The sequence below is a fragment of the Plectropomus leopardus genome, chromosome 3, assembly GCF_008729295.1.
Source record: "Plectropomus leopardus isolate mb chromosome 3, YSFRI_Pleo_2.0, whole genome shotgun sequence".
Taxonomy (NCBI): domain Eukaryota; kingdom Metazoa; phylum Chordata; class Actinopteri; order Perciformes; family Serranidae; genus Plectropomus; species Plectropomus leopardus.
In genome coordinates, this window is record NC_056465.1 from 25,877,696 (window position 1) to 25,891,166 (window position 13,471).

The 13,471-nt window shown below is 42.0% G+C and overlaps 1 protein-coding gene across 1 annotated transcript; it reads right to left on the reverse strand.

Moving 5' to 3' along the window:
- Positions 1-105: 105 nt before the first annotated feature.
- Positions 106-13,182, reverse strand: zfyve9b (zinc finger, FYVE domain containing 9b; the record flags this gene model as incomplete). The annotated part of the gene is given in 17 exon segments (XM_042514017.1): positions 106-804; positions 1,892-2,071; positions 2,158-2,263; positions 2,539-2,701; positions 2,959-3,039; positions 4,340-4,490; positions 4,585-4,689; positions 4,775-4,857; positions 4,945-5,169; positions 6,307-6,462; positions 6,659-6,715; positions 6,718-6,780; positions 7,496-7,607; positions 7,735-7,934; positions 8,886-8,985; positions 9,114-9,931; positions 13,116-13,182. Coding segments are annotated over 17 exon segments (2,829 nt in total), but the record flags the coding sequence as incomplete, so codon positions are not given.
- Between the last annotated feature and the right edge of the window lie 289 nt (positions 13,183-13,471).

The window sequence follows — 13,471 nt, forward strand, 5'->3', positions numbered from 1 at the left end:
TAGCAGCGTAAAATGGCAATATTCTAAAAAAAAAAAAAGTACTCAGAATTGCACTTGGGTAAATGTGTTGTGTGGAGGGTCATAGATAAACAGGCAGTAACTCAGTCATTGTTGCAAGTTTAATTCCAGGCCAACATTACATTTCATGAGCAATCAATTAAAATACATCCAGTATGAAAACATTCTTTTGGCATTCATTCAGTGTGCATCAAATCTCTACAGATCTACTTAGATTCTCTTCTTCGAGTCATTCTCTTATTCTCTTTGCTTTAAGGTTGTGGAGCTGAATCCGGCTCCCACTTTTAAAGGTTTTCTCCATATGGGAAACTTGTATTGAACATTGTGACGTGAATGATTTCAAGCTATGAAGTTGCTACTGCTGTACAGTGTACAGTGATCTGATGCTCCATCCTGGGTTTCATGCGTACCCAGACTGTCTGCTGCAGGGCAGGGTGAGATCAGCAAACCACTAAGAGTCAGACCATTTCTCTCTACTCGTGAGTGGATGAGATGGATGCAGACCTCTGACGTGGTCCGGTTCGCCCTTTGATGCTTTTGTTGCCCTGAAACCGATGGCAGCACTGATGAGAAGTGCCAGAGACAGAGTTGTGGTCAGGGTGAAAGATGAAATAGTTGAGTGCACTAAGTGATGTTCTCCAGGATGTAGAAGATAAGCTCCATCACGATGGGTTCATCGCCTCTCTTACGCCCCCTGCTGTGGATGACAGGGATCAGCACACTGTCAAGGGCATTCAGGTACTGAGCTGGGAGGGGCTGTCCATTGCTCCCAGCCACAAATCCCACCTGAAATTACAAAACAAACCACTAATTAGTTTTAATATAGTCACACCCAGGAGCATGTATGCATGAGTCATGTGTTACATGTTCACCCAACCAAATTAGACCAGTGAGTTTTCATGCAAAAATATGGGAGGAAGGCAATGAGCATCTTAACAAGACATGACCCAAAAATTGGCAAGAAATTCGTAAGAAGTTACAAGAAAATAACCTAAAAACAAAAAAAGACCTCCAAAAAGTCCTGAAAATTAAATAAATAAATAAATCTGTACATTTTTTTCTTTATCATAACATTAAACACATAATTATAATTATTGATATAGATTTCTGGACACTTTTTTCTTCTTATTTAAAAACAAATTTTAATATCATTTTCCTTTTTTTAAAATAATTTTTATGCAATTTGGGTTTTTTTTTTTTTAGCTAAGTTGCTTCGCTATCTTTTCCCCAATGTTTTCAAAAGAAATCAAACAAATTTGCTCTGGTTTTAAAGAGTTAAACAGCTTGTAAAAGGCATCTCAACACAGCACAAGAAAACAGACATAGATCCAGACTAGACACTTATTAGACACAACAGTGACTATCACCTCTCAAGGTTAAAGTGGTGATATAAGTCAGGATGGCCCACCACGGCTAGCTGGTTGGCATGCAAATTTAGGTAAATATCCCCACAACACAATACATAAATGTCTGTGACATAAGGTCAGCAGTGTTACTTCTTCACATTCTGCTGATGTTTGTCCATTTTTTGAATGTTTTAAACATTCTTGCCATGTTTTACACACTGCACTTTTAACCTCACTAAATCACAGAGAGGTCGCTGCACTTTGTTTATACTTTTAAGCTCTTTTTTGTACTTTCTGCAAATGTTTCTGTTTTCACATAAATTCCACTTTTTTTGTATCTCAATCATTCTTCTGTGGCAGAGCAGATGTCAAAAAGTCACATTTCTGTCTGAACTCTGAACAAGGATGTGGTGTTGTCATTTTGGCTTTATAGGGCTGTATTCATGATGCAACCTTGTCATGGGAGATTAGTAACAATATGTTGTTACTCAGCTGACTGATACTTAATGCATCACATCCTCTCTGACCTCTTGAGAGTCAAAAGCGACTCGCAGCCCCAGTTTGGCCATCCCATCCTCTTTCAGGAGTTTGAGGTGCGGACACAGTGCCAAGCAAAACGCCCGGGCAATCCGCTCTGTCAACCGGTCATGTTCAGCAGAGTCACTGGCTCCTCCTTTGGGATGATCCCCCCTCTGCAGGAAGAACACCTGCACACATCACACACAGAAACGTAAGAAAGGAGACAGTTTCAGATGGACTTGTGTTGATGTTTTAACCAGACAGTGACATATACTTCTGTCCAGCGGATGATCTTCCCGTTTTCTTTGTATTCTGACTTCTGGAACATCTTAGTGCTGCTGATGGACTCCATGGATTTTCCATCGATGGGGCTAATAACTCTGAGGGACACAAAGATCAGATAATAAAATGCAGTTGGCAATTTTGTTTGCGTAACTGCTTTGCAAAATATTACTGTAAATGGAACACTGTTTCATTGTTTTTCTATTTACAGTTTCATGATGTCATGATTTTACAGCACTGTGCTATTATTGTTATGGTCATTTTTTGCATTTTTTTAGTTGGTTGATGTTTGAGTCTGCACACTATTATTGTTCTGTTTTAGCACAAAAGCTTCAATTTGCCATTTGAACTTCAAACAGGTGGACACCCTCACCCCTTATTCACAGTGCACTTCTCCTCCACCCACTGGATACACACAAGCTCCTGGCTGTCTGATTGGTCCAGCCGTCCACAGGTGACTGTGTAGTCTTTCATCTCCCGTAGCGACCGCCTGAGCTCTGCCATGGTTTCCACAGTGATCTGCACCATCAGCCCATCTGAGGAGAGGGGACAGCGATACAGGAGAAACACACGAACACACACACACTCACATGCATCAACGTGTACACACACCTAGACAAACAGTCTGTTAAAATGTACACAGACACACACATACAAAGATCAACATATTCTGAATAAACCAGTTTTTAAGCAGGGGTGTTTACTACTTTAATGTAACAAAGCAAATACTGATTTTCCTGCAGGGCAAGAAAAGTCTAGGTGAACCTGACTCCCCTCTGAGCCGATGTCCTACCTTCTACGATGCTGGACTTGGCCAGATATCCAGCAGACGCTTTCAGGGCACTGCTGAATATAAAAAAGCATGATCCAGTGACTGCAATACAAGAAAGAAAAAAAAACATAATTACAGGCATACTCTGTGGTTCCAAACCTTCTATTTTCTGTCTTTATAGTGACAAAAAAAAAACATCATGTAGTGCCATCTAGTGTTACATGGGAACATTTCTTAGGTCTAATGGGACAAACGCTTGAGGCCTTTGTTTCTCTTTTATTTCCCTTTGGGCAGTTTCAAAGTTAATCACCGTTATTCTGTCTTATTCTATATCTGCTTCTTCCAATACACATTAAAGAAATGTCAAATTCAAATTTAGTGAATTGTATCACAGTATATATATATATATATATATATATATATATATATATATATATATATATATATATATATATATATATATAAGAATATAAGAATAAAATGTCAAAGGTTTGCACAATGTTTGACTGCACATTTTTTTGTCATAGTGGATTTGTGCAGCAAATGCACATTCTACTAACTTAAAGGTCCAATGTGCAGGATTTAGGTGGAAATATTGGCAGAAATGGTTATGTAACAAGTATGTTTTCTTTAGTTGTGTAATCACCTGAAAATAAGAATTGTGTTGTGTTTTCATTACCTTAAAATGAGCCATTTTTATCTACATATGTGGTGCATTCTCCTAAACTGAGTCCACCACTTTTCTACAGTTGACAAACTCTGTCTCTAGAAAAGGCCACTCACATTTTCGTGTAGTTAGTGGACCCTCTGCGATGAGTCAAACAGTGTTGCACACTTATTTGTAATGTGAAACTGCTTTATTTGGTGTTTTCTACTGGTTTTAATCACCTGATCAATTTGTTTTGGAGAGGAAGAGACCTCTGTGGATAATTTGGCGCTAAAATCCTCCTGAACAATGAACACTGAAGGAATTCTAACCACACAGGAGATGTTTCAGCTGGTTGCAATCTGCAATTTGCAAATATTACTGCTAGATGCCACTAAATTCTACACACTACTCCTTTAAAAGGCCAGAAATTTTGATTATATATTGTTAAAATGAAATAACAAAATCAAAATAAACAGGCTGAAAGAGTGTTTCAAATTAAAAATCAGTCTGAATCACTCTTCCACCGATTTGAGTGTGCTGGTGTCTTTCTTTCACCAAGTGCACCAATTTAACCAATAATCAACATTTCCTTAAACAACAGATAACAGATCTTATCAGTCAATCAGGGCTTCCTCCTTTTTGCCAGCCACATCCCTGATTGCACTGAATGACATCCACTACCAACTGATTATGTAACATTAAGTCCGGATGCTGTTATCTCCCTGTCCCTCAGAGTATCCTGTCATGGCCCACCTTTGCGCGGCTGATTGTGGATGCTGATGGCTTGAGTCTGGTACTGGCCATCGTCTCCTTGCACACAGATAAGGTGGGAGTCTGCAGTCTCGTTGAAGCCCGCCCCGATGGCCAGCACATGCTCATTGGATTTATTCAAAGCCTTCATTAGCTGTTGACAGACAAGTAAGCAGAGAGGCATGATTGATTGAAAATACATAAACATTATTATTAACTCTGTAAAGCATTTAAAGGCGTAGTCTTACCTCATTATACCCAGTGGTCGGTATCTTTATGCAGGTCCTCTGAGCCTCAAGATCCACAGTGAGCCCCGGCACCATTGGTAGGCTGTAACGGTAATTCCTGAAGTCCTGGAACAGGATGGGAGGGAGCATCAATGATGGGAAGTTTGGTAAAAGTTGCGACACAGAAGTTTTTATAAAATGTCATAATCACCACTAATAGTCTCATGATGGTGTGGCCAATTTCCCCAAATAAGGGCTTCCTAAAACGCACGCTGTAGAGAGGACACGGGTAAACTGGAACAAGAAATAAAGCTTGTAAGTAAAGAGAAAAGCTGTAGCTTTACAGATGCAATGTTTCACGCAAAGACCTGCCTGACTCACATCTGTACTCAGCCCCCAATCGCAGCATGAGACGCAGAGGAAAGGCTTTGGCCCAGGTCACCTCTGCTCTGTGGACCAGCAGGCCGAAGAGGTAGGGCTGGTTTGGCAGAGGTAGACCTTGAAGGGACTGGAGAGTGGAGCGAATGTACAGGAAGCCTACGTGCTCCTCGCTGCCCAGGAAACTAGTGCCAAACAGGGATAGCGATAGGTGTTTCACAACCTTTCCTGCAGGAATATAGAGGAAGAGGATGTGTAACTGTAGCAGAGGAAACACTTTGAGGGAGATGACAGGCAGTGCGCGGTAGGCAGTTTTTCAAAATGGGTGGATCAGAACACATCACTACTACAATACACCAATCAGCCACAACATCAAAACCACTGACAGGTGACGTAAATAACTCTGATCATCTCGTTACAATGCAATCCTCTGCTGGGAAAACTTGTGTCCTGACATTTAAATGGATGCCACCTGACATGCACCATTCACTCAAACACCATTGCAGACCATTGCACCATCCCATTCTGATCAAGCATCTGTGACACGTACCTCACAACCCACAGGACTCAAAGGATCTATTGCCAATGTCCTAGACACCACAGGACAGCCCCAGAGGTCCAGTGTCTACTCCTCTACAGGTAAAAGGCCCTACAATAGGTCCATCTTAATGAAGCATGAGAACAGAACCTCGAGGGCAGTGGTTCCCAACTGATGGGTCATGGTCCAAAAGTGGGTCGCAGGTACTGGCACAAAGATACTCTAAAGCAGTGGTTCCCAACTGGTCCAGTAAAGGGGTCCAGGTTTCTCTATAGTCATTATTTCAAGGGCAACACTTTATAAATTAGCACATATCCAACATATTGGCTTAGAGCATAAAAAATTAAACATATTGCAAGAATAAACAGAAGCAGAACTTAAAAATAAAAGCTCTGTGTCAAAAAATTCCCTGTGCTTCAAAATAAAGTGTTTTTTCCAAACTACACACGTTCACAAGTCACTTGTGGTCCATTCAGCAAAGACCCGCGGCCCACCCTTTGGGAACCACTGCTCTGTTGGACTGGAATCTGGGGAACTGGGAGGTCAGGTTGATGCCTTGAGCTCTTTGTCTCCTTCACAGGCCATTTTTTGTGCAGTTTTTGTGGTGTGACATGATGCCTTCCTGCTTGGGGGACACTGTCATTGGAGTGCCATTGCCATAAGGGTGGGGGGGGGGGGGCATCCACATGCACGCCAGGCCCCTGTGTTTTCCAGCTGAACATTGCATTGTAACGAGACAATCAATATTATGGTTTCAATGTTGTAGCTGATCTGTGAATATACTAAATTAGAAAAATACTGTGTGTAAGCATCTGTGTGTGTCTGACCTGTGAGGGTGTCCCTGTACAGTTGGATAAAGTGGCTGAAAATGTCTTTGGGGAAGCTTTTCTCCTCTGGCAGGCACTGCAGCAGCACCACCACCTCCACCTGGCCCACAGCATGCATCCCCTTTGTCGTCACGCACCAGCATTTCCTGTTAACATCTGTCGCACAATAAAGGCACAACCTCAGGCGTTTACAAGGTAAATTCAACTGAAATCACACTCAGTAATCCTGTTTTTGTAGTCAAGAATTAATTTGTAGGATCACAGCAGCCACATACCTGATTATATAGAATATGTTATCAATGTGTTCACTATGTAATTTATCATGCATGACGGAAAAACAAATGAAACATACAGTTGACCAGCTTCACCATAGCAAGCAGATTGGCATTGAGGACAAACACCAGAGTTTGGGCCTGCCACTCTCCAACTCCTGAATAAGCAGCATCTCAGAGGGCTGCTCCTCCACAGTGTAATCTGAGGACACAAAAACATAGTAACACTGCTGCTAGTCTGTAGAAGCTTCTATGACTGCTCATGCTTCAAGTATTTTTCTGACAGGGCACTTTTAAACCATTGTAAGCAAATAAAATAGCCAACTTGATTAATGTTTGGAAATGAACTCATAAACTGCGTAAGGGTAAATAGTGCTGTCTACGCCTGGCCCTCATTAAGATGCGAGGCTAGTAGTGGCAGTTATTAATGCCATCATTTTTAAATGCCCCTGTTTAACCAGGCAGAACAGGCTCTGCATTATTATTTAAAGCAACAGCACGAGAGAGGGAGTCGTCTGGATTTGTAAGTGGGAATAATGAAAACATAAATACACCAATCACTACTTAATCTTTTATTCAGAACAGAGCGCCTTAAAAGTGTTCATTTGGATTATCCAGCAATATTATGTATTTTGCTGCTCTGACTTCACTTCGACGCTTCAGTTTGCCCTTCCCTTTGTCAGCACTACATTGTCAAGTCCTCAACATCAGAAAGCAAAGTTTCACCTCGCCTTGTGCTGCCTGACTTGCTTCTGTTTGTGTGTCTCCTCTTATCTTTGCACCATGCACGATAATTCAAGGCATGCCAATAGTAAGAAATGGGCAAGCACATTTCAAGGTCAGGAAAATACCAGCATCTGCACTCATTTTGCCAAATCTTTAACTTTTACCCTCAAATTGGATGGAAGCTGTTTTACCTCCTTTGACTCCTGTGGACGTGAGGATGGGTGGCAGGCCGTCCAGGGGGATGAGGTTGGCAGAGCTGCTCACTAAAGCTGTGGTGCCCCAGCCGTAAGGGCCGCAAGCCTCCTGGAGGAAGAGGGAGGCAGCAGAGGAGTGACACCACATTTTCATCATGTTTATGTTGTACAAGCTGTCTGGCTAATTATAGAAAAGCAAATATGTTCTGTGTGAGGTTTTGGGGGACCATATTCACATTAATATTTGTCCCGTGTGGCCGCAAAGCTCTCCTGATTTGTGGTGAACCCACAGGACTTCTGACGGGCCCGCCCAGCGCTCGTCGTCTCATCAGAGGCGAGAACCCTCTGACTGGCGTGGTCGGTGCAGATTCTGACTGCTTATTGGGGAGGATGTCATCTGCAAACCACACCCTCCTCTTCCCCCTCGGAGGTGTCCCTAAGGAGAAGATGTAAGAATCAGTTGGCACACAACTATTTTCTGGTTCTTTGAAGGTCACAGGAACAAAAAGGTAACATCAAGTAGTTCTTAACTTTCACTCATCTACTGTGGTAAAACATCTGAGAGTCACTTACTTTTTTGTTGAGGGTAACATTTCAGTTTTGTAGTTCTTAATGTTAAAAAAAAATGGCCTGTGGACTAAAGGTATTATAAAACTGTGTTAGACAAAGATATTGGAAAAGTGTTTGTTTTTTTTTATAGACGAAGAAATCAGCTACATTTTGATATAAGATTTGAAGTTTATGATGTGCGATGGTAGCTGGCTAACATAAGTTGGGTAAAATATGAATTGGTCGGTTGGCAGATGTGACAACCAGTTGTAAAATTAACACTTGTAACTGTAACTGCATTTTGATAGATTTAAACTGTATTGAAAGATTAAAAACAGCTTGTTAATTTTGTCATTATTTTTAATGGTCAATGGCAAAAGTGGTTAGAAATTCCTCCTGATTAACTGCTTAAAAAATTGCTTGGTTTTAAAATATACTGTATATACATATAAACATAATACATATATTCTTTTAAATGTTAATGTTTTCTGGTTTTTGATTGGATTACATTTTCAAAATGTTTCCACTGGTTACTTCATATTTTTTTGTAAGCATTTTAACATTGTGCCAACCTTCCCCCCTGATTAGACTGAAAAGCACAAAATAGTTTAAGCACAAATTTTTGAATTCTAAAAAGCATCTGCACACATTAAAATATGTTTATTTATAGCTGAGACCTTAAACCTTGATTTGGTGCTGGTTAGACTATTCTTACATAAATTATGCCAGAGAAATATGACAGACTGAAAAGTGTGCCAGCTGGTGCTATTCTTCTCCTACTTCTGCTCAATTTTCATTTTCAACAATGAGCTTGAACAAACATTAAAAAAATGCTCACTTTTGAGGAGGGTTGAATGACAGGAAACACAAACTCGGCCCTCCTTGCCATCCAGATGTGTAAGTCTGAACTTCAAATTGGAGCAGAGTGCACAAAAAACCTGACGATGCACACCACATAACATACAGACACACACACAGTCCACACATCAACTACAAGTCACCAAGTCACTTGAGAACATTACATTCAATTTTGTTTAAAATGTTGCAGAACATCAACTTTCCTCACCTTCCCACAGGCGCGGCAGTGGTGCCTCCTCTTCGTAAACGTAAACTTGACTCCACACTTCATACAGACCTGTGCCTGAGCATCAGGGACCCACACCGGAGCCACCTCCCCGAGAACAGTGCCTCGGTCCTTGGACAGAATACCAACCGGACTTAGCTGAGACTCATTGTCAGGATCGAGAGGAGACGCTGCACAGTCCCCCACCGCTCCTTCCCCACTGTCTGCCTGGGACTTGCTGCTGTTTGTCTCATCTCCTCCATTAGCTCTGACCGTCTGAAACTGGCTCTGGAGCTCCTTGGACCCCCTGCCACTTGCATCATCGTGTAAGAGAGTAGAGGGTGCTGCGGTCGCCTCTGAGGACTGCTCTTGCTGCTCCAGCCTGCTCTCCTCCAGCTCCTTCTCCTCAACCACAGAGTCCTCCTTTGATGGGAGAGCCTGAGGCTTCTTCTTCTTCTCCTCTGCCACCTCTTCCTCCTCCTCTTCTGGCCATGCAGCCTCAGCAGGACTCAGCACCAAAGGACTGGAAGACTCCCCAAAACAACTCTCACCCCATGTGGAGATGGTGGTCACAGTGCAGCTGCCCTCCTCCAGCAGGGAGGGCGAAGCAGTTTTGGCAGGATGTTCAGATGGTTTCTGCTCACATTGCCCCAAGCTGCCTCTGACTGATGCATCTGAGGAGGTCTTAGATGGAGATTCTGGTCTTATTTGGCCGCAGCCCAATCCTGGTTTGGAAACGTCCCCATCTTTGAGCACCAGCAGGCAGGGTCTGTTCAGCCAGTGGTGCTTGGTGTCCTGAAGAGACGGATTGTCTCCTTCATCTGTTTCAAGGGGGAGCATGATGATATCATGAACACTCAATGTCTCAATTGCTCTTTCTGTCAGACACACATTTACACACACAGATTCACTTTGTGACCATAGTCATTAAAAATGACTCATTTGGTAGAAAATGTTCACATGTGCTAAGTGGCCATTTAACAGCGTGTGATAATCTATTTCATCACACCGAACACACCTCGCAACTTCAATCATCACTAAAGGTCACATTAGCACTCGTCCTTTAGAGGTACGTTTGAGCTGATCACAGAGCAGCCAACATGATTAAAAAGAGGAAGAGGCTTGTTGTTGACTTAATATTGATCTAAAACCAATCGTAGTTGTACAAGTTATGGCACATAGCTGTTGGCTCTCCAGAGAACAAAAATTCAATAGTGGTTCTGTGTTTAATTGGCTCTGCATCTCATATCGAATGCCAACATATTACCATGAGAATTTACTGATTTCTTTTCTTGTTGGCTTGCAGGAATTCACAGTAAAACCTTGCCTCATTCTGTGTATTGGCCTATTTTGTTGTGTACATTTGCTCAAAGACAAAATGTTCGTGGTAATAAAACAATTTGCACATTTGAGTTTGGATCCAAGTTTTCCATTGATAACTTGCATACCATGTTCAGCTGAGCCTACTGTTAAAAAAATGTCTTTCACTGTTAATAAAGTCAAATGAGCGCAGCTGTGTGTTCATTTCAACAGCCATATAGGTGTATGATAACTAGATACTGGACACCGAGAAGGTGCCTATTCAGCCGAATGGAGCTGCTTGCCTGGCTCATATGCAAAACAAAGTTTCTCTTTCTATTTCTCACTGAATATACGCAATAGCGCTTTTCCCACTTCCCTCGTCCACAAGTTCCCTCTCAAGATGTCCTGTCAAGAGCATAGGCCCCCAACCAGGTACAACTTGCTGTTTTGTCTCCCCACAGAGTTGATTTCCTGCAGATAGACTGAGAGGATTAACACTCACTTAAAATATATCATTATCATGGTTTCTTTCTTCAAAGTGACTGTTTATGCCATAAACCTTCAGTTTTTCTTTCTATGTAACAGGACTATCAGGGCTCTGTTATCAACATAAAAGACAAAGCCTTTACACGTGAAATGCAAAGTTAATATAATCAACTGTACACTTGGTAACACAGCCATGGTCAATAGTTTTACAGATGTCTCTTTTACAGCAGGCCTTCTTCAGAGCAGATTAGTAGAAAAAGCACAGGTGTAACTAATAACACTAACGATGGCTCTGTTAGTGTCAGGGAGCAAGCATCAAAACCACTGAGAGGAATTCAGACATTTGTTTATTTGATTTACTCGTGTGCTTTTTGTTGCATTCCATTGTACTCCAAAAAACAACCTCCAACTCGGAAAAGTGCATTCAGGTCAGGATTCCAAATCGGAAACTTCAGCAAGATCCATGTAGACCATAGACTCTATACAGTCTATGATGTATACTGAGTCGGGCGAATTGACGTCACAGCACAGTTAATGGTAAGCAGAATTACCTGTTCTTCAATTTTTACTTTTATGTAGTGTTTGTGTTGTGAAAAGTGCTTTAACAACTTAGTAGTGACATTTCCATTCAGTGCATTTCCTGCAGTGTTATGTTTAAATGTCTCCGTGAAAAGGGTGTATGGTGTTCAATGGGGAAAATGCTTTTTGGGCTGCAGTGGATATTTTTCATTGCAATACCATAAGTGGCCACGGGGAAAAAATTATACTGAGTTACGTTCTTAGGGGCCAAAAAAATGCTGTGTGCGAACACTTAATTTCCTGTTTTCTGGTTAGTTTTTATGCACATTTCATGCCTTTTTCTTCAACAATTTTTTTTCAAAATAAAACTTCTCTACCCCAACTGTCAGGGAATGTTCACAACTCTGAGGACTTTAACTACAAGTTGCAATAATGTTTTAAAGAAAACATTTTAATCTCATGTTCAAAGAACGTTTTAGGGGTGTTTTATCATTACAAATAATGTTCCTTTAAGGTTGAATGCTGACTAAGACATAACCTTATAACTGCAACATTCTGAGGATGTTTTGGTGATGTTGAGAGGTGACAGATCATAGAATCGTCTTTTTTAAAATGTTCCCACAAGCAACATTCAGAGCATGTTATTAAGTGTTTTAACTATAAATAAAAATGTAATGTAATGTGATAAAAATATATATATATATATTATGTTTTTAAAGAAAATTTTAACCCTAACTTAGGTTTGTTCTGGGTACTAAAAGAAAACTAGGTAGCTGAAACTACTTTGTTTTTTTTACTGGTGGTAAAATGCACATTTAAATAGCCTACTGAGGGGGACAAGTCCCCTTCCCCCCTCCTGAATCTACGGCCATGCAAATGAGCCATTTGATTCTGAATGACTCCATTCATAATCCCAACATGTGACTGCACATATATGCAATTCATTCTGGTTACAGCCAATTTGTGTCTCGGTACCCTTCCCACATGAGGTAGTTACGTAATAACCATTACTGAAAATGACCAGCACGTAAGTAAGCTAATGTGTCCATGGCCGATGTTTCATTAAGCTGCAACACCTATTGATTCACGAAGAGTTATGACTCAGGAGGACTTTAACATCCAATAGAAATCACACTGCTGCAACCTGCAGGCTGTTCGGTTTATGCTGCACTGATCATGGAAATGATCTGTTCTAATTATCCAGATTAAACTGCATTGCAGCGCTCTCATTTAAACCATAACAAATAAAGGCGGGTGGTGTCGTTGCTGCTGTTGGCTGCACAGTGAAGATCCCCCGACACGGCGGCGGGGCTGCACCGATCCGGCTGACTGCCGCTGATCGCTTCCCGGGACAGTGACGCATTCAACACACGTGCAAATGTTTGCACCGCTCGCAAGCACCGAGGCCGGCGGCAATGCGACACTCACCCCGTTACATCAGCCCGAGCAGGACACTTCACTGAGGGGGGGATGTTCACTGAGGAGTCTGCATGTACGCAACCTGTCTTCAAACGGGAATGTGCGCAAGACACACACACACACACACACACACACACACAGATGCTGCGGTCTATGCGCGCGGCCAAATGCTGTATCAGCGATTTTCAGTGACAAACAGACGCGCAGTATCATCATCCTGCAACGCACAGGCAATGAATGGGGAGTAAAGCATCCACACCCAGTCAACGTTTTTCTTACCCTCAGTTATTGCTCCCAGAAGGCTTTCATTCTCGTCATCCCGCGCGCAGAGAAGAACTTGAGCATTTTATCCTGTTACATGTGAGAGCCGAGGATCCGAGCAGCAGTGCCTTGCTCACAAGCGGAGGATGGGATGATTTCGCCTCTCTACCCCCCTCTCTGTGATCTCCCTCCTCCCCTGTGTCTCTCTGCAGCTCTTTGAAGAAACTCAAGAGGTGTGCAGAAATGTCCCTCCCCAGTTTGCCGTCTACACAGCCCGCAGGACAGCACACAGGCCAAGACAACAGATGCCAGATATGAAAAGCCTGGCTGCATGCACAAGCTGTCATACTGCATCAAATATCAATCAGCAGCCC